Source organism: Somniosus microcephalus, chromosome 18 (assembly GCF_052327205.1).
Source record: "Somniosus microcephalus isolate GS21.2 chromosome 18, FLI_Smic_1.0, whole genome shotgun sequence".
Classification (NCBI taxonomy): Eukaryota; Metazoa; Chordata; class Chondrichthyes; order Squaliformes; family Somniosidae; genus Somniosus; species Somniosus microcephalus.
This window is the reverse complement of record NC_141004.1, coordinates 28,568,389-28,590,041: the sequence shown is the minus strand read 5'-3', so window position 1 is coordinate 28,590,041 and position 21,653 is coordinate 28,568,389. Positions and strand designations below refer to the sequence as shown.

The 21,653-nt window shown below is 45.3% G+C and overlaps 2 protein-coding genes across 2 annotated transcripts in view; both read right to left on the bottom strand.

The window, feature by feature from the left end:
* Positions 1-21,653, bottom strand: part of LOC147105178 (complement receptor type 1-like) — a 358,655-nt gene that overhangs the window by 15,151 nt on the left and 321,851 nt on the right. Inside the window, exons 67-70 of the mRNA XM_086011790.1 lie at positions 14,681-14,777; positions 8,425-8,498; positions 6,752-6,934; positions 4,397-4,579 (exon numbers count right to left, since the gene is read on the bottom strand). Of these exons, the coding sequence (XP_085867916.1) occupies positions 4,397-4,579; positions 6,752-6,934; positions 8,425-8,498; positions 14,681-14,777 (537 nt within the window). The remainder of the gene's footprint in view (positions 1-4,396; positions 4,580-6,751; positions 6,935-8,424; positions 8,499-14,680; positions 14,778-21,653) is intronic.
* LOC147105179 (uncharacterized) lies at positions 9,147-14,669 on the bottom strand. Its single transcript, XM_086011297.1, has 2 exons — positions 12,560-14,669; positions 9,147-10,224 (listed from the first exon to the last, which is right to left on the bottom strand). The coding sequence occupies exons 1-2, from the start codon at positions 13,610-13,612 to the stop codon at positions 10,141-10,143; spliced, it is 1,137 nt and encodes a 378-aa protein (XP_085867423.1). The 5' UTR covers positions 13,613-14,669; the 3' UTR covers positions 9,147-10,140.

Genomic DNA, 21,653 nt, shown 5'->3' with positions numbered 1-21,653 from the left:
CTAGGTTATTGAGGGAAGTAAGGGTGGAAATTGCAGAGGCTCTGGCCACAATCTTCCAATTCTCCTTAGATATGGGGGTGGTGCCAGAGGACTGGAGGATTGTAAATGTTAACCCTTGCTTAAAAAAAGGAGAGATGGAGAAACCCAGCAACTACAGGCCAGTCAGCCTAATATCAGTGGTGGGGAAACATTGAGAGACAATAATGTGGGACAAATTAATTGGCATTTGGAAAAGTATGGGCTAATAAATGAAAGTCAGCATGGATTTGTTAATGGCAAATCGTGTTTGACGAACTCAATCCGAGTTCTTGGATGAAGTAATGGAGAGGGTTGATGAGGGTAATGCTGTTGATGTGTATATGGACTTTCAAAAGGAGTATGACAAAGCACCACATAATAGACTTATTAGCAAAATTAAAGCCTATGGGATTACAGGGACAGTGGCAGCATGGATACAACATTGGGTAAGGGACACAAAGCAGAGAATAGTGGTGAACAGTTGTTTTTCAGACTGGAGGGATGTATACAGTGGTGTTCTCCAGGGGTCAGTATTAGGACCACTGCTCTTTTTGATATATATTAATGACCTGGACTTGGGTATACAGGGCATAATTTTAAAGTTTGCAGATGATACGAAACTCAAATGTAGTAGACAATCAGGAGGATAGCAACAGACTTCAGGAGGACATACAGACTGGTGAAATGGGCAGACACATGCCAGATGAAATTTAACACAGGGAAGTGTGAAGTGATACATTTTGGTAGGAAGAATGAGAGGCAATATGAACTAAATGGTGCAATTTTAAAGGGGGTGCAGGAACAGAGAGATCTGGGGGTATATGTACACAAATCTTTGAAGTTGGCAGGACAAGTTAAAAAAGCATATGGGATTCTTGGCTTTATTAATAGAGGAATAGAGTGCGAAAGCAAGGAAGTTATGCTAAACCTTTACAAAACACGGGTTAGGCCTCAGCTGGAGTAGTGTGTTTAATTCTGGGCAATACACTGTAGGAAGGAGGTCAAGTATTTGGAGAGGGTGCAGAAGAGATTTACTAGAATGGTACCAGATGAGGGACTTTAGTTATATGGAGAGACTAAAGAAGATGGGGTTGTTCTCCTCAGAACAGAGAAGGTAAAGAGGAGATTTGAGAGAGGTGTTCAAAATCATGAATGGTTTTGATGAAGTAAATAAGGAGGAACTGTTTCCAGTGGCAGAAGAATCGGTAACCAGAGGACACAGATTTCAGGTGATTGGCAGAAGAACCAGAGGCGACATGAGGAAACATTTACACAGCAAGTTGTTGTGATCTGGAATGCACTGCTTGAAAGGGTGGTGGAACCAGATTCAATAATAACACATTCAAAAGTGAATTGGATAAATACTTGAAGGGAAACAATTTACAGGGCTATGGGAAAAGAACAGGGGAGTAGGATTAACTGGAAAGCTCTACCAAAGAGCCGGCATAGGCACAATGGGCCGAATGGCCTCTTTCTGTGCTGTATCATTCTATGCAATCTTGATGTCCTATTAAAACTTGAGCTGTGATTCAAACCCCATATTCTCTCCATCACCACAACGGCTTATTTCCACCTCCACAACATTGCTCATCTTGGTCTTTATTTAGCCTCTCTACTGTTTAAACCTTTATACATGCTTTTGTCACCTCCAGACTGCTTTTGTTGCTGGCCTGCCTTTGTCCACAGTCCCTAAACTCTAACTTGGCCAAAATACAGCTGCCTGAATCCTGTTATGCATTGGCTCCCTATTTCACAATGCATTAAATTGAAAATCTTCTTTAAATCGCTCATTGGCCTCATTCCACTTTACATTTGCAACCTCCTTTAGACTCCTGCACGCTTTAGTCTTCCAACTTTGAACTCCTGTGTACTCCATCCTCCCTTTACCTCACCAATGGTAGGAGAGCTTTCAGCTGCCTCGGCCCTGCTCTATGCAACTCCCCTCCAAGATCCCTTTGCTTCTCTCACCTCCTCAAAGTCTTCTCAAAACCAGTATTTCTCCCAAGCCTTCAATCATTTGTCATTAACTCTCTCCGCAGCTCATTGTTCAAATTATTTTTGCTACCATTCTATATTGATAGAAACTTTAAATCTGTTTTATACCAACTACGACGGATAAATTCCAAAACAACGTCTTCGCAATTCAGATCTACAAACAAAAATTCTCCTGGCTTTAGTGGATCCTGAACTGAGTTATGTTAATTACATCATCGTGCACGCTGCAGCATGGCGTATGCATGTAACATACATGATATCACTATTGTGATGTGCACTCTTCCCAGGATCCAACTTTCAAATTCTGGAAGGAAGGCAACTTGAAGTTCTTTGAGCACTTGGTCAACAACACTTCTCAATATAAAAGATGATACTCCAAATCCTTGGCTTTTTAAATTTCATTTGACCAATTGCAATCAATTGCAGGTCAAGAAGGCTCCTATTTTGTTTTACTACTCCTTCTGGAGCGTGAATGTGGTAAAGGTAATGGCACACAAGTTATAACTTCGCCTTCCTCATCTCCCACCTCACAGATGCAGAGTCTGGGATCAGTGTTTATTTTTTGACCATACAATTTATCTGGTCTGTTGATATGATAGGCCCCTACAAGTACTATTTCATCCTGCATAAGTCAAATTATGCCTCTTCTTTAGGTTAAGCTGGATCAGATATATTTCCTAAATACCTTTTGGTTTATGCTCTACTTACAGCTGAAAGAAAATCAACACAGTTCACAGAAAATTTGCAAAAAAGTCTGCTCCATTTTTGGAAACTGCTGAGCAGAAATATTAGGAAAAACGAATGTGACAAGGGAGCTCACTCCCTCATCACCAGTCTCCGCCCCCGCTTCAGCCTGTCTACTGCCAAAACCCTCATTCACGCCTTTGTCATGTCCAGACTCTACTATTCCAATGCTTTTCCTGGCCGGCTTTCCATCTTCCAATCTCCGTAAACTTCAGCTCATCCACTGCTGCCCTATCCTATCCCGCATCAAGTCCCACTTAGCCATCACCCTTGCACTCGTTGACCTAAATTTAAAATTTTCATCTTCATGTTTAAATCTCTGCATGGCTGCACTACTCCCCATCTCTTCAACCTTCTGAGTACGTTGCATTCCTCCAACTCTGACCTCTTGTGCATCTTCACCCCCACCACCACTCCTTTTGCCTCACCATTAGTGGCCGTGCCTTCAGCCATCCAGGCCCGATGCCCTGGAATTCCGTCCCTAAACCTCTGCCTCTCCACCTCCCTCCTTAAAACCCACCTCTGACCAAGGTTTAATCACTGCTATTAATCTTTCCTTCCTTGGCTTGATGTCATTTTTTGTCTGATTATGTAGTTAGGGACATTTAAAAAAACATTAAAAGCACTATAGAAATACAAGTTGTCATTATTGCTGATCTTATGAAATAGCTCAACTGCACCTGGTTAGTCTCCTGCTTGTTCTCTGGATGTTTAGTGATGTTCAAAATAAAAACTGCCTTTTACTGGTTTTACTCTGGTATTTGAGCTCTAATTTCCCCCACCCAATTTTCTTCTGCTTTTTGATGATAAAATGCACAAAAAGCATATTTTTGTATCAGTAATAAAAACTAATTTAAAAAAGGTCCTTAAGCAGTTAGCAACGATTCATTCAAATGCAAATTAGATATATTTCTTCCAGAAAATAGTATTTTGGGATTCAATGAGGATTTTCCTCGTGTCATTTCAGGGTCTGTGTAATTGATAGAGATTGATTGCTATGATTAGTCAACAGCTCCATTCTCATTGTATCATGCGACTACCAGGATGGCAGAGGGTGAACTAGATGGACCGTGGTATTTTTCATCTAGCTATTCCAGTGTTCCTATGTTAATCATGGTGCATACTACAGAGGATAGCTGCTCTAATGCCTCCTCTCAATAACCAAGTTGTGAAGGACAAGTTCATTGGAGATAGGTGGCAGATCTGACCCTTGCGTTGACAAAGTAGATCTGCTGTGAATAAGTGAGACTGGACCTGTCGCACGCTGCTGCAATATGTCAAAGAACTGCTACTTCTGAAGCAGAGGGATAATGGCACCAATTCTCTTTTATCTGGAGAGAGAAACATAGCTTTCCACAGAGAACAAAGGTCAGACATTGCCATCCCTTTTCTCACAGCAGTAATTGAGATTTTCTATTTGCAGGATGCTCTCCAACTTTTGCATTTTGACCAATATGGGAGTATCCTTCACCAATCCTTCAAATGAACTGAAAAGCACTAAATTTCACGTTTAAAACTCACTCATATCAATGTCAACCAAGAAAAATCCACCTCTGATATTGATAACTTCAACAGACTTGAGGGAAAGGTCAAGCCACTTCTTTTGATTCTATCCTCAATTCAAGAAAATGTTACTCACGTTTGCAGGTAGGTGGCGCTGGTGCAAATGTATTATCTTCTTTACATTCAATTACACGCTTGCCAACCATTTCAAAACCTGTATCACAGATGTAGCTGATCGTCTCCCGATATCTGTATGTAGGTCCAAATCCTGCCTCTATTCGGCCATTTGCAGGCAATTCAGGAGGATGACATTCAACAGCTACCAAAAAAGCAATGCATTAGTCTCCACGAGGTAATGGACTGTTGTTAGGATGCTGACAGAAAGTCCATCTGTACCACAACGGAGTACTGGTCCCATCCTTTAAAATGGATTTGTAGAAATTGGATTTTAAAAAAGCTTTGCACTTTTTAAAGGCCATTAAATCAAATGGCAGTGGACGGGTTGAAGAACAATTGGCCATTTTCAGACCTTGATTTTTTTTTTTCTTGTGTTAAGGAACATGTTAGTTGTGGGACAGAAGAAGCATACTTGACATGTGACATACTTTTGAATAACCAGCAGACTGTTAGTGGGAGAACCTAAGAAACTGTCATGTGAACCACCTTAGGCAATGCTGCTCCTCTCAAATCTATTCAAATCCACTGCCAAGCACAGGATTAAGTGGCAAAATTTATACAATCGTCACTTGAAGGCATTTTTTGGATCTCTAAAGCTTAGATACAAACCAATTTACAGGATGCAAAAACTGATTATACAGTAACAAAGTTAAAGGCATAAAATTTGCAGTGGGAGCCTTCCCACCTACCTGATGTCTCCTACCTGTAAAATATCTATGAATTTACCTGGTGGTCTGGGAGGTACGGAGATTCGTGCTCCTGGGCCTCTCCGGGTACCTGCAGGGAGAGGCCCACATATCCCAGGGGCGCAGGCGGTTCGCAAGCACCCCTATGGTCATGTGGGCCTGCCCAACCAATGAAAGGAGGGGAATCCCCATTCATACTTATGGGAGTTCCGTACAAACGGAATCCCCAAAAGTATGAATGGGGATCACTTAAAAAATACACGAACTCATGAAATAAAAAAATTACATTTAAAATGGCATTTAAACAAAAATGTAATTAAAAATTTTTTTTTTTTTTTTTTTTTTTATAAATGGCCCAGAAATTCGGGTCTCCACGGGTGAGTACACACGGGGTACTCACCCGTAGGCCCAATGGAAGTGCCGGTTTCCTGCATGCACTGCGCATGCGCGGGAAACGGGCACTTCCGTTCCCCTGAAAGAAGGGGTTCAGAGTTTGAGCGCGTGCGCAGGAGAGGCTGCGGGTGCGCATCAAACTTCCGGTTTTTTTTTGGACAGGTTTTCCCGGGAGGGCAAGTCTCCAGAATTTACACATTTAAAAAGCAGGCGTAAGGCCTGCTTTTTACAAGGTAAGTGGTGAATTAATTAAAATTAAAACATTTTTGCCACAGGTTTATTATTTCTAAATACTTTAAAGAAAGGTAAGTTTATTTTAGCCCCGTTAGAAAATAAAATTATTTTTTTCAAAAATTTAAATTATTGTTTAAAATAGTTATTTCATATATAATTTATAGTTTATTTAAAAAATGTGATTTAAAAAAAAATGTATTTGAAGATTTAGTGATTTTTGGGGCCCATAGTATTTCTAAGTTTTGACAGCTCTTCCTGTCAAACTTATGAATGGAGCATTCCCTGCTCCGATTGGCTCCCCATGGCCCACGTGATCCCAGGGGACGCATCGAACTAACTGCGCCCCTGGGATACGCAAGCACTGCGCGCCAGCAGCTGGAGCAGGCCCAGGATCGGAATTCCACGGGGTCCCACAGCTCAACGGCCGGCACGCTAGGTAAGTGCAGGTCGGGAGCTTACACCCGCGGGAAGCCCTCGACCCGAATTTCTGGGCCAATATGTTTTAACGGGGCTAAAAATAAGCTTACCTTATTGGACAGGGTTTTTAAAGTATAAATGAGTGATAAAAAACTGAAAAATAAAATTTTAAGACTCTCATGCTGGTTAAAGCAGGCCTTATGCCTGCTTTTACCAGGCGTAAGAATTTCGCGGGTGGAAGTTGGGCAAACAGCGCAACTCTTTTCCCGGGGATGCGGATGATCTGTCAAGAGAATTCACGCATGCACTTCACATGCCTAAACCCGGAGCTTGCGCAGCCCTTACGGGCGCGTACACACCTCGTACGTACCAGTGGGGGTCACAAATTACGGGCCAACATTTTCCAGGAACCCACTGCTTCATTTTGGGCGATTTGCAAAACTTGTCGACGGTTGTATCTGTGATTGTTAGTAGAATTATCAAACAACAGATTGTGATGCACAATTGCATCATCCAGGTTTTGAGGTTCTGAACTTCAGATGAAATAAACAAAATTAAACAAATTCCATCCTACAGTCCTGTACCGTTGCATGTTGGCGAGTCATTGTCCCACTCTCCAGTCGCTGTACAAACAAGTCTTTCTGCACCGATCAATAAATAGCCACTATTACAAGAATAGTTTGCGACCATTCCATGTTCCCAGTGATCTCCATAGGGTGGTGATGGAGCTATCCCGTTATTAATAGGTGGAAGATCACACGCGAGAGCTGGAGAAAAATGAAATACAGTTAACGTTCTGAACAGACCATCAAATGAAAACTTTAGCTTCAAGGATTAAAATCTTTAACTTCAGAGACACAGCAGACTGGTGAATTAGCACAATGCAGCATAGACCGACCCCACCCCGATCCTCTGATCTCAGCAAAACATTATTTTGGAGGGGGAGGGGGAGGGAGAGGGAGAGAAAGAGAGAACGTGAAAGGAATATAATGCCTTTTATATTGGAATTGTGATCATTTAGATTCCAGGAAACCTGTGTCCATGATTTGGCTCCTGATATTTACAACGCAACAGACTCGTAGACCCAGTTTTTTGTATGGGTCTACAAGTCTGTCTCTTGAACAAGGGAGCTGGATTTAGCAGTATAAACATCATAAGCAAGATCATGGATACTAACTTACCAGAATTCAAATTAAAACACCAATATAAAACAGCTACAGAGAAGTGATGGTCAATCTTGGCTAACATTGGGTTAGTTGCCTGCCTCTTGCAGTACAGCACATATCCCAGATTGCAACTCCAAGATGATACACCATGCGGTGGCAGCCTAGAGCTACTTCCTGCCGGGCAGGCAGGATTAAATTGAGGCTCATATCAAGTTCCTTTTAACTATCCAAACAACACATTTCAGGAAATTGGACTGATCAATCAAGTTGTGTGCAATTAAAGTTTGGGGACAAGAAGTCTACACATGCACAAGACTGGAGAAGAGAAGAATTTTTCACCCTGCAGCAAAAGTGATAAAGATGTGTGAATTAATCCACCCAACCCTCAGCCATTGGTATGTCTGGTTTCATTGGGCATTCGTGTTGCGGTCATTCGCTGGGTCCCTAAGGGATTTAAATAAGAGGAATAAATAACAGCTTGTAGGAATCGTCAGATCCCTAGCTGAAATACTGAGGTCGAGTCAGTCCGATAATTAAACGAAGTTTAATGTAAACTAAAGAACAAACAATGGAATGCAGGAGAAACAATCAACAGGTCTTTTCTTAAGGCTGGCTTCACGAGGTCTGACCTGGGAAACGCCCAGCCTGACGTCATGACGTTTCCCGCTGTTCGGGACGTCACATGACCAACGTGATGACGTCATCGCGCTGGTTCTGGAACCTACCGAGAACGGGTTATTTACAAACAGTAAACAAACATAGGTGCTGTAGCACTCTGTTAAAGGCAGTTATATTAGTCATATACAGGAGTCCCTTGGTGGCTTTGCCACAAGCTCATGAATTATCTGTGGGAGGAACTGGCTAGATTTTGTAATTGACCATTTCCCATTCTACACTGGTTTTTAATTATACAACGTGGAAGGGAACAATTTTTGCCTGCCACTCCAAAAATTCAGCACTCTGATATCAAAATACAATACATAAAACGTGGGTCACAATGCCAATAATCCAGATGTGTTAATTCATTTGCCTCAGTCAATTAGCATAGAAATGCAAGTCAGTTACCCAAGGAATATGAAGCCTTAATTTACCTGCACATGCTGGGACTTGGCCATCCCAACCATCAGCTGTACACAACTGGTAGTCCTTACCCACCATCCGGTATCTGAAAAAAAGAAATTAAGTTACTGTAGAAAAACCAAGGCAAAAATGACCAATTATTAGACAGTGAGCTGACAGTTAAATGGAACAGTGGTATAGCATTCTGATCAGGGAAGAAATCTAAAGGCGATAGTGGATACAAGTCATGAAACGAACACAGTCGTACACTAAATAAAAAACGGCAAATAACGTATTGGCAGAGGAACAGAGTACAAATCAAAACAAGGTGGATTGTTCGGAGTGAGATCGCCAATGGGGTAAGGTGTGCTATTTTGGTCTGCTGGTCATACGAAAGACATTGATGAGGCATAGCATAAGAAATCATCTCAAAATTTAGGATATAATTAGAGAGAGCCAACAGTGGTTCAGAATGGACAATTTGCTGGGTTTTGATGAAAAGGTTACAGATCTGGTGCACAAAGGTGAGAAAGTTTACTCATCTATGTATATTTTAGCAAGACATTTTGCACTGTCACACCAGGTGCATGCATATGGAATAAATGACAGATTAGCACATGGAAGAAATTATAAACAACACTGGGTGGTAGGGAGGTGGAAACCGGTTGCCAGTGCAACCCCACAGGCTACTGAAGTTTATATTTTTTTTTATATAAGCAATTTGAAGAAAACAGAATTTTTTTTTGAAGGCATCTAGGTTTGTAGACAACAACACAAATCTGAGTGCAGGGGCCAATGATGCTTACCAATGTTTGCTAATCCAAAGCAGTCTAAAGAGGCTTGGTCAATACCCAGAGAATAGTGAATGCAGTTCAACACAAACAAGTGTAAAGCCATGCGATTAGGTAGAAGAATCGAGAACGCCGATTACATATTAAATAACAATGTACTTGAGGTAAGAATGGGAAATAGATAGGTTGTTAAAATTGTTGGTTCAGTGTTGATGCACTATCAATTGCTACAAAAGACTGGAGATTGAGAAAGTAATAAACAGGCTTTTATTACCAAAGAACAGAGCATGCCTCTTGTGGTTGCCTGGTATCCAAAAGGGCCGGGGGCTGCCGAGCAGCGACCTTTATACCCAGCCATGAGGGTGGAGCCAGGGGCGGAGTCAGCTGAGGCATGCACAGACAAGTACAACAATATGCAAGAGTGAACAACAGTACTAACAGTGAACAACCGTACTAACAACAGTGGTGAACAACAATACTAACAACAGTGGTTTACCACATTCACCCCTTGTTTAGAATTGAGTCCGGCGGGGTGAAGTGCACTAAAAATTCGTGTACTGAAGTCTATCAGGAGGCCTTGTAAGCCGTCCTGAGCGTCGCAGCAGCGGCGGTGATGGTGCAGCATCCAACGTTGAACCCGGTGTCTCGTTCAGAGGAGGAGTAGCAGGTGGCGGACCCTGGGGCTGCTGCATGCCGTCTACAGGGGTCAGAGCATGGGTAATGGGAGGTAGCGATGGTGGTCTCTCAGAGGCACCCGAAGGTGCGAGGTCTCGTGCGGGGACTGTGTCCTGGGGGTAGGCAGGAGTAGCGGTGGGTGACGAAGAGGGTGTTTCAGGAGCACCCGCAGGTGCGAGGTCTCGAATGGAGACTGTGTCCTCCCGCCCGTCCGGGTACACCACGTAAGCATACTGCGGGTTGGCGTGGAGGAGGCTCACCCTCTCGACCAGGGGGTCCGCCTTATGGGTCCTCACGTGCTTCCGCAGTAGGACGGGGCCTGGAGAAGTCAGCCATGTTGGTAGCGAAATTCCCGACGTGGACTTCCTGGGGAAGGAGAACATTCTCTCGTGAGGAGTGGCATTGGTGGGTGTACAGAGCAGCGACCGAATGGAATGCCGCAGGGAGGACCTCCTGCCAGCGGGAAGTCGGAAGGCCCTTAGATTTTAAGTTTAAAAGGACTGCCTTCCAGACTGTCGCATTCTCCCTTTCCACCTGGCCGTTACCCCGGGGGTTATAGCTGGTGGTCCTGCTTGTAGCAATGCCTCTCGCGAGCAGGTACTGCAGAAGTTCGTCGCTCATAAAAGATGAGCCCCTGTCGCTATGGATATAGCTAGGGAATCCGAACAATGCGAAGAGGTCATTCAGACATTTAATGACCGTGGTACTGGTCATGTCCGAGCAAGGGATGGCAAACGGGAAACGGGAGTACTCATCAATTATATTGAGGAAGTACACATTGCGGTCAGAGGAGGGGAGGGGCCCTTTAAAATCGATGCTCAGCCGCTCGAAGGGGCGCGTGGCTTTGATCAGGCTCGCTCTGTCTGGCCTATAAAAATGCGGCTTGCACTCGGCACAGATCTGGCAGTTCCTGGTCATGGTCCTGACCTCCTCGATGGAGTAGGGCAGGTTACGGGATTTGATAAAATGGAAGAACCTGGTGACCCCCGGGTGGCAGAGGTCATTGTGGAGGGTCTGTAATCTATCAACCTGCGCGTTGGCGCACGTACCACGTGATAGGGCATCTGGGGGCTCATTGAGTTTCCCGGGCCGGTACAAGATATCGTAATTGTAGGTGGAGAGTTCGATTCTCCACCTTAATATCTTGTCATTCTTGATTTTGCCCCGCTGCTTATTATGAAACATAAAAGCTACTGAACGCTGGTCAGTGAGCAGGGTAAATCGTTTTCCGGCCAGGTAATGCCGCCAATGTCGCACGGCTTCCACAATGGCCTGGGCCTCCTTTTCGACAGAGGAGTGTCGAATCTCGGGGCCCTGGAGGGTCCTTGAGAAAAAGGCCACGGGTCTCCCCGCCTGGTTAAGGGTTGCAGCTAGGGCAAAGTCGGATGCGTCGCTCTCCACTTGAAAAGGGAGGGACTCATCCACAGCGTGCATTGTGGCCTTCGCAATATCGCTTTTTATGAGAGTGAAGGCTGCACAGGCCTCTGCTGTCAGGGGGAAGGAGGCGGACTTGATGAGGGGTCGGGCTTTATCCGCATAGTTGGGCACCCACTGAGCATAGTAAGAGAAAAACCCCGGGCATCTCTTCAGTGCTTTCTGGCAGTGGGGGAGGGGGAGCTCCATAAGAGGGCGCATTCTATCGGGGTCTGGGCCGATGACTCCGTTCTCCACTACGCAGCCAAGAATAGCAAGGCGCTTAGTACGAAACATACATTTGTCTTTGTTGTATGTGAGATTCAGCTGCTGGGCCGTCCGGAGGAATTTCTCTAGATTAACGTCGTGGTCCTGCTGGTCGTGGCCGCAGATGGTGACGTTGTCTAGATATGGGAAAGTGGCCTGGAGCGCGTTCTGGTCAACCATCCAGTCCATCTCCCGTTGGAAGACAGAAACTCCGTTGGTGACGCCGAAGGGAACTCTGAGAAAGTGATAGAGCCGACCGTCAGCTTCAAAAGCTGTGTAATGGCGGTCCTCAGCCCTGATGGGGAGCTGGTGGTATGCCGACTTCAGATCAATCGTCGAGAACACCTGGTATTGTGCTATCTGATTGACCATGTCAGATATGCGGGGGAGTGGGTATGCATCCAACTGGGTGTAGCGATTGATCGTCTGGCTGTAGTCAATAACTAGGCGCTGTTTTCCGCCAGTCTTCACCACCACCACTTGTGCTCGCCATGGGCTATTGCTGCTCTCGATAATCCCTTCCTTCAGGAGTCTCGCTACCTTGGATTTAATGAAACCCCTATCCCCGGCACTGTAACGCCTACTTTTGGTAGTGATGGGCTTACAGTCGCGGGTGAGGTTAGCGAACAAGGAGGGGGGGGGAGACTTTAAGGGTGGAGAGGCTGCAAATGGCGCGCGGCGGGTGATTTAAAAACTGCTGGCTGCAGACCGTGAGAGGGGGGAGGGGTCCACCGTACGCTAAAGTGACACTCTTAAGTTGGCACTGAAAATCCAACCCCAGTAGGACGGCAGCGCAGAGATCGGGCAGGACCAGAAGTTTAAAATTTTTGTATTCAGTACCCCGCACTGAAAGAGTCACCATACAGTAGCCACCGACTTCCGCTGACTGGGCTTTGGAAGCCATAGAAATGCGATGACGCGTCGGCAGGACCGGGAGAGAGTAACTGCGCACCGTGTCGGGGTGTATAAAACTCTCCGTGCTCCCGCTGTCAAAAAGGCAGGTAGTGGCGCGGCCGTTTACCGTAATGTCCATCATGGACCTGGACAGTTGATGCGGGAGAGATTGATCCAGCGTCACGGAAGCCAGCCTATGTTCAAGCGCGTCGATGCGGTCGTCCGATGAGGCGGTGGAGGAGTCCGGGTCCCCCGTAACCAAAGTCGGAGGCGTCCAAGATGGCGGACAAAATGGCGGCGCCCACGGTCCCGATCCCCACGCGGCTGGGGGAGCCCAAGATGGCGGGCAAGATGGCTGCGCCCACGGTTCGCACGCGGCGCTGCTGGCGTTAGCGGTCTTCCCTTTGCAGGCGCTAACGTAGTGACCTTTCTTCCCGCAGCCGGAGCAGGTAGCATTCTTCGCGGGGCAGCGTGCTCTAGGGTGTTTAGCTTGGCCACAAAAATAGCATTTTTGTGCCTTGGACATCGCTGCAGCAGTCGGAGGTGGCGGTCCCATGGCCCAAGATTGCGGCGTCCACGGCGCGGGGCGATTAGGGGAGAAAGCGTCCATATTACTGTGGGCCGCGTCGAGCGAGAGGGACACTGCCTTTGTCAGGTCTATTTCACCCTTCTCCAGCAGCCTCTGCCGGGAGTAGTCTGACCTTAGGCCCGCAACGAAAGCGTCTCGTATCAGTCCCTCCGCGTGTGCCGCGGCCAATACTTCCTTGCAGTCGCAGTCGCAGCCGCGTCCGAGTACCCGCAGTGCCCGTAGGAAGGCCTCCACCGATTCCCCGGGCTGCTGTCTGCGAGATCTTAAAAGGTGCCTGGCATAGACCGTGTTAACCGGGCGTGCATACTGCCCTTTCAGTAGGTCGATAGCCGCCGCGTAGGTCGTCACATCTTGGATTAAAGTATAGACTTGGTGGCTCACCTTCAAGGCCAGGATTTTCAGTTTATTTTCATCAAGAGTCACGGTCGAGGCTTCCAGATACGCCTCAAAGCAACGCAGCCATTGTGCGAATTTAGTCGACGAACCCGCTTCTTGGGGGTCTAGGTCCAGGCATGCTGGTCTGAGGGCTCGCAGCAGCGCCTGCTGCTCAGCGTTTTGCGCCATCGGTTGATCAGCATCCGCAGCCAACATTTAATTTTGGTAATAAAATTGATGCACTATCAATTGCTACAAAAGACTGGAGATTGAGAAAGTAATAAACAGGCTTTTATTACCAAAGAACAGAGCATGCCTCTTGTGGTTGCCTGGTATCCAAAAGGGCCGGGGGCTGCCGAGCAGCGACCTTTATACCCAGCCATGAGGGTGGAGCCAGGGGCGGAGTCAGCTGAGGCATGCACAGACAAGTACAACAATATGCAAGAGTGAACAACAGTACTAACAACAGTGGTGAACAACAATACTAACAACAGTGGTTTACCACAAGTGTGCAAGTGAAGAAAGCAATAAACAGATCTGGACTATATAGCTATGGGTATGAATTAAAAATCTATGGTGATGTTGAAATTGTAGCCAGCATTGGTGTCGTCACACCTGGAGTACTGCATCATTTTTGGTCTCCATAGTACAAAAACACTGTAGAATTACTGGATGGAGTCTAGAGGAAGCCCAAGGAATGGATTCAGGAATGCAGAGGGCTGAGTTAATAAGAAAGATTCCTCTACCTGGAACTTCACTTTCTGGAGAAGAGGGGAATGGTTGCTGGGGGGCGGGTGGGCTGAGAGTGGCCTTTAAGATTGAGATTGAATCCAGCAAAGATCTGAGGATCAGGATTTGAGGACCAGCATTTGAAAGCCAAGCAGGCATAATTTAAGCAACATTTCTTAGTAAGAGAGCAGTAGAATTTTGCAACATATTAGCAACAGGAGTGGTGGAACAGAATACCATGACAGGTTTTTAAAAAACAGAGGTGGTGAATTTGAATTAGGAAAAGGGTAGTACAGTACTATTAGTTTCCTGACAGTGATTCTGGAATGGTTAAGTGTTTTGGAAAGGTAGACTGGATGGACCAATGTTCTTCTCCTGCCTAAAACATTGGGCCAGAATTTGCTGCCAAAACAACAGCGAGTTTAATGTGCACGCAGTTATTAATGTGTACATCGTCCAGCAACTTGTGGAGAAGCGATACCCAGTGAATTGCAAATCGCCACAAGTTGCTGAAAGATTTGCGCCGCTCCGCAAATTGATGCGCCGAATACTCACCCTTTGTTACAATGAAAAGCAGCTCTACTTCCAAAAGTAGTATTTGGCACCTCAGAATATCCATTCAATATCTCTCCTGGATTACCACAGTTCATTGCTACAAAGAAAAAAAATGGGAAATGGTAAAGGTGTTACAAAACACCAAGATCTCCAATACATTTTTTAATATGATAGCAAAATACTGCAGATGCTGGAAATCCGAAATAACAACAGAAAATGCTGGAAAAACTCAGGCCAGGCAACATCCGTGGAGAGAAAAAAAAGTCAACGCTTCGGGTCAAACCCTTTGTCAAGACATTTTTTAATATAATTGACAGAAATTTATTCAAATGAAAAACTACTATAACATTTTTGATCAACATCACGCCCCCACAATTGAGTTTCCACCTATTCACAAGGCAAGGTTTTGGTAAGGCAAATAATGATGGCAAGGCAAATATTAAATTTTCTCCAACTGTGCAATACCGTACAGTAGTAGGACTCAGCCTTCAATCTCCCTATTCATGCTCGAAACCAATCTTTACCAGCAATGCCTAAACACAATGGTTAAGATCCAGTTTTGCTGCTCTTTAAGTTTAAGCTCTAGTATTTTCTAACAGAAAGATAAAGGGTTAGGGTAGCGATACAGAAGGTCATCAAACTTTCCATCAGATTGTATGCATCATTGGCAGCAGGTAATGAAAGCAAACTGGTGTCTTAATTAAGCATTCCAACAGAAAATGGGACTGCAACCACTCCCCCAAGACAAACCTACTTCAACTTTGGGGACAAAAGAGCTAAAACTAATATTTAGGAATTTAAAACAACAGCAATCCAAGTTATAATGCTGAACTTGGGTGTGATTGGTGGATTGATGCATAAATACACACACATTCTAGTGAAGGATTTTTTTTTTTTTAAAGCAGCAAATAAAATAAACAAAGTAATGGAAAAAAAGGAGGCAGAAGTCAAAAACGTTGTGCAGTTAATTGGGTCCCAATCACACAGGTAGACTGCTATGTCCCCTCTTTAAAACACAAATACCGGCAGGACAGACCCACTAGGGGTGGCGGCACAGTGCTATACAGTCAGGAAGGAGTGGCCCTGGCAGTCCTCAACATTGACTCCGGACCCCATGAAGTCACATGGCTTCAGGTCAAGCATGGGCAAGGAAACCTCCTGCTGATCATCACCTACCGCCCTCCCTCAGCTGATGATTCAGTACTCCTCCATGTTGAACACCACTTGGAAGAAGCACTGTTAGTAGCAAGAGCACAGAATGTACTCTGGCTGGGGGACTTCAATGTCGATCACCAAGAGTGGCTTGGTTGCACCGCTACTGACCGAGCTGGCCGAGTTCTGAAGGACATAGCTGCCAGATTGGGCCTGCGACAGGTGGTGAGAGAACCAACACGAGAGAAAAACCGACTTGACCTCGTCCTCACCAATCTATCTGTTGCAGATGCATCGGTCCATGACAGTATTGGCAGCAGTGACCACCATACAGTCATTATGGAGACGAAGTCCCGTCTTCACACTGAGGACACCCTCCAACGCATTGTGTGGCACTACCACCTTGCTAAATGGGATAGATTCAGAACAGATCTAGCAGCTCAAAACTGGGCATCAATGAGGCACTGTGGGCTATCAGCAGCAGCAGAATTGTATTCCACCACAACCTGTAGCCTCATGGCCTGGCATATCCCTCACTCTACCATTACCATGAAGCCAGGGGAGCAACCCTGGCACAATAAGGAGTGTAGAAGAGCATGCCAGGAGCAGCACCAGGCATACCTAAAAATGAGGTGCCAACCTGGGGAAGCTGCAACACAGGACTACATGCATGCTAAAAAGCGGAAGCAGCATGCTATAGACAAAGCTAAGCGATCCCACAATCAACGGATCAGATCAAAGCTCTGCAGTCCTGCCACATCCAGTCGTGAATGGTGGTAGACCATTAACTAACTAACGGGAGGAGGAGGCTCCATGAATATCCCCATCCTCAATGGTGGTGGAGCCCAGCATGCGTTTGCAACCATCTTCAGCCAGAAGTGCCGAATGGATGATCTATAATCGGCCTACTCCTGAGGTTTAGCCAATTCGATTCACTCCACGTGATATCAAGAAACGGCTGAGCGCACTGGATACAGCAAAGGCTGTGAGCCCCAACAACATCCTGGTGGCCGTGCTGAAGACTTGTACACCAGAACTAGCCGCGCCTCTAGCCAAGCTGTTCCAGTACAGCTAGAACACTGGCATCTATCCGACAATGTGGAAAACTGCCCAGGTATGTCCTGTCCACAAAAAGGACAAATCCAATCCGGCCAATTACCACCCCATCAGTCTACTGTTATGGAAGGTGTCATCGACAGTGCTATCAGCAGCATTTACTCACCAATAACCTACTCACTAATGCCCAGTTTGGGTTCTGCCAAGACCACTCGTCTCCAGACCTCATTACAGCCTTAGTCCAAACATGGACAAAAGAGCTGAATTCCAGAGGTGAGGCAAGAGTGACTGCCCTTGACATCAAGGAATCATTTGGCCGAATCTGGCATCAAGGAGCCCTAGTAAAACTGAAGTCAATGGGAATCGGGGGGGGGGGGGGGGGGGGGGCTCGCCACTGGCTGGAGTCATACCTAGCACAAAGGAAGACGGTTGTGGTGGTTGGAGGTCAATCATCACAGCCCCAGGACATCGCTGCAGGAGTTCCTCAGGGCAGTGTCCTAGGCCCAACCACCTTCAGCTGCTTTATCAATGACCTTCTCGCCAGGATATGGTCAGAAGTGGGGATGTTCGCTGATGACTGCAGTGCTCAGTGCCATTTACAACTCCTCAGATAATGAAGCAGTCCATACCTGCATGCAGCAAGCATGGACAACACTCAGGCTTGGGCTGATAAGTGGCAGGTAACATTCGCGCCACAGAAGTGCCAGGAAATGACTATCTCCAACACGCGAGCATCTAACCACCGCCGCTTGACATTCAATGGCATTACCATCGCCGAATCTCCCACCATCAATATCCTGGGGGTCACCATTGACCAGAAACTTAACTGGACCAGCCACATAAATACAGTGGCAACAAGAGCAGGTCAGAGGCTGGGTATTCTGCAGCGAGTGTCTCACCTCCTGACTCCCCAAAACCTTTCCACCATCTACAAGGCACAAGTCAGGAGTGTGATGGAATACTCTCCACTTGCCTGGATGAGTGCCGCTCCAACACCACTCAAGAAGCTCGACACCATCCAAGACAAAGCAGCCCGCTTGATTGGCACCCCATCCACCATCTTAAACATTCACTCCCTCCACCACCGGCACACTGTGGCTGCAGTGTGTACCATCTACAAGATGCACTGCAGCAACTCGCCAAGGCTTCTTCGGCAACACCTCCCAAACCCGCGACCTCTACCACCTAGGACAAGGGCAGCAGGCACATGGGAACACCACCACCTCCAAGTTCCCCTCCACGTCTCACACCATCGTGACGTGGAACTATATTGCCGGTCCTTCATCGTCACTGGGTCAAATTCCTGGAACTCCCTTCCCAACAGCACTGTGAGAGCACCTTCACCACACGGAGTGCAGCGGTTCAAGAAGGCAGCTCACCACCACCTTCTCAAAGGCAACTAGGGATGGGCAATAAATGCTGGCCTTGCCAGCGACGCCTACATCCCATGAACGAATAAAAAAAAAGCTACCATGCCTGCATAGTCATTGCCACACCAGAAACAAATATCCCTGGAAATAAGGGCAAGCTGATGAGTAGAGAAAGAAAGAAATACTTGCATTTACAGAGGCATATTGTAGAGGCGTGCAAGGAGCCTGAGCCAGTGGCCTGCTGCTTTAATGCCAAAAACAAAAGCCACCATCCCCATTGGTTTGGTTTCTTAATGTGCTTTGGTAAAGAACATCACATTTGGGCACTTTACTGAATGGCCTGGTTAGTCAGAATGGCCTTATCCAATGTTTTTAATTGTATAAAGCATGGATTCTAAATATTTTAACAGATTCAGGTATAAACTGGCTTAAGTAATCTGTGTCTTGATCCCTGATTTTAATAACTGAGTTAATTCCGGACATTGAGCAACTAACCCAGCTTGTATCCCAGTTTGACAAGTTACAATTAATAATACTTATCACTTGCCTTACTATTATTCAATCTTGATCAACAAATGAATACAACCAGTGTCAGCATGGCTTCACTAACACAAATGGTCCAGTCAGGCACACATCTGGTTGGATTTTAAAAGATGAATGAATGGGGAACAGAGAAGAACTACTTGACTTGATTCGGAATCATTAATGCTCATCCTGGTGACTAAATTTAGCAATTCACCCATTAGCACTGATTAAAAAGATTGAGTGAAGATTGAGAAAAATGGAGTATTGTTGCTCACAGTTTATAGGTTCTTGCTTTCAAAAATAAGAACATTTGCGCTTAAATACTGCTACAGTGGAGTGACCCTATGGCTTAGTGGTAGCATTCTTCCCTCTAAGTCAGAAGAGCCCCACCTACCCTGATGGGTTTGAGCCCCACTCCAGACAACCCCAGCGAACAGAAACTAGAATATGGTCTCTAAATACTGGGTTGGCATCCAGTGGGGTAGCCGTGTCCGGATAGAGTAACCACCAGCTCAGTGGTAGTATTCTCCTCTCGGAATCAGGAGGTTTGGTTTTAGGCCCCACTCCAGACGGCCCTGGTGAGCAGAGACCAGAACACCTGCTCTGAATACCCGTATCCGATGGGTGCGGGTGTCTCACCCAGAGTAGCTGGGGCTCTTTAGCCTTGGTTGCAGCCCACCTAGGAGAAGGTACTCCAAAGATAAAAACCATAAGGAAGGCAATGGAAAACCACCTCAGCTACTCTTCCAGAGTAAGAATCCAATATGTGAGACTTAAGCTAGGACCTGCCCTAGGGTGGAACACAATGGACAGACTGCTAAAATAAACGGCGAACAAAGTTTTTTGAGAAATCATAGATGGGAGTCTGAAACTGTAGTTCACAATCTCAATACACAACCAAGAAACACCAGAACACTGGTACATTCATGCATGTAAACCAGTATTATTGACTTTAAAGCAAATGTCCTGAAAGAGCAATTTAGGAGTCCAGATAACTCAAGACATCCCAAGGGTTTAAGGAAGGGAATCTTCTGTATCAAAAGCAGCTGCAATCATACACAATCGTTCAATAAGAGATATACCGGCATCCATCTGAATAAGTTGCCCATTTCCTGGAATACTACCTGCAAACATGTTCATCAATTCAACTTAACAGACAGTGCATTTCGCATCAATGGATGGGCCCTTGCACATTACAAGGTACAAAAGCACTTCTAAAAAAACTCTGGGCTTGCCAACTGCATATATTTTGTTTAACCCATGAAACCCATGTACTACTTGCCACTAAATGCCTAATTGGTCTTTGCAATTGCCTGATGACAGCACTATTACTACATGGAGACATGCAATTCAGGATGGAGAGATCATTGATGCATCAGTGTAAAGACTGCCTTAAATTATTTCCAGAGGGAGGGTGTGGATAAAGTTCCTTGGTCTAATGGAACTTGAGCAAATATGTGGCCTCAAGATCTTCACTAGAAGATTTAGTCTAAAGACGCTCAACGTTTGGACCAGCTGAGAACAGTCCAATGGACATCAATACATTTTCAATATACTCATGGTTGGCTCCAATCATCTGGTCATGAATGCAGAGCTGACACATTAGACAAATACACTGACGGCCCTTATATGTATAAACAGATAATAGTAAATATATGGCACCAACATGTCAAATGCCCATTTCTCCCTCAGCAAGACCATAATACAGTTATTTAATGTTTCTGAGTGGCATGTGTCTCGGAGGGAGCTATCCAACCCGGATATATTATTCTGAATAGCAGACCAACACAGGCTATTTTGCTACTGCTCCAATACCCTTATTCTGAAGGCAGGGTCACTGCCCCCTTGCTCCTTTGCTGGTCAGATAATCCTGTAAGTCTGCAACATACCACTGACCTCTCCAACTAACCTTCAACCAGGAGAAGTATCAGAGAAGTACTGATGCAGTGCTAGTGAATGACCATATGTAGGTACAGATGCCTCAGTCTCTATTCTGGTACCTACAACAACAGTATTTGTGGATCATGTTGTTTTGGTGCAATGTGTTGTGCTAAATGATTCTGGACTCTGGATAATTTAGGTTCATCTGTAACACAAAACTTCAAGAAAAACTTTATCTACATGTGTAATATATGAGGGAAACGTATGCCCAGCAATTCAACATCTATTCTAAAGCAAAGGCTTCAAGCTAGTAAGAAGGGGGGAGGGATCTACAAGAAACATAAGCAGCCTAAATATAAACAAAACAGGAAAAGTGAGCATAGGAAAGAATAAAGTAAGGGAAGACAAGGGAACAAATAGAGTTATAGAACAGGAGTCTAAAAAGATGGTTCAACATAAAGTGAGAGGAAATCCTATTAAAAATGAGTTAAACTGTCTGTACAGCAACACACACACTGTCCGTAATAAAACAGGGGTGCTGGAGGCGATCATGCCTTGGGAGGAACCAAACAGGTGACTTGGGAGGTAGAACAGGTGGACATGACATTGGATGATGAGATAAGTAATGAGATAAGTGCATTTAAAATAAAAAAAAAGGGGATATATTAAATAAACTAATCAAACTCAAAGGAGGATAAAACCCCTGGTCCAGATGGATTGCATTCACGCATTTTTTAAAAAATATCTAGGAAAGAGATAGCAGAGGCATTACTGCACATATTTAATAATTCATTAGAAAAAGGTGTAGTGCCAGAGGACTGGCAGGTAGCAAACATAATACCTATATTTAAGAAGGGGGATAGAACATGTCCAGGGAAATATAGACCAGTCAACTTAACATCGGTGGTAGGAAAAATAATGGAATCCCTACTAAAGGAGAGAATAGAAGAACATCTAGAAATGAAAAGTATAATAATGAATAGTCAGCA

Coding starts and splice junctions, on each gene's coding strand:
- LOC147105179 (XM_086011297.1), bottom strand. CDS start 13,612: ATGTTGGCTGCGGATGCTGATCAACCGATGGCGCAAAACGCTGAGCAG. Junction 10,225..12,559: donor GGTCCATGATGGACATTACG/GTAAACGGCCGC, acceptor CTCCTTCCCCAG/GAAGTCCACGTCGGGAATTT.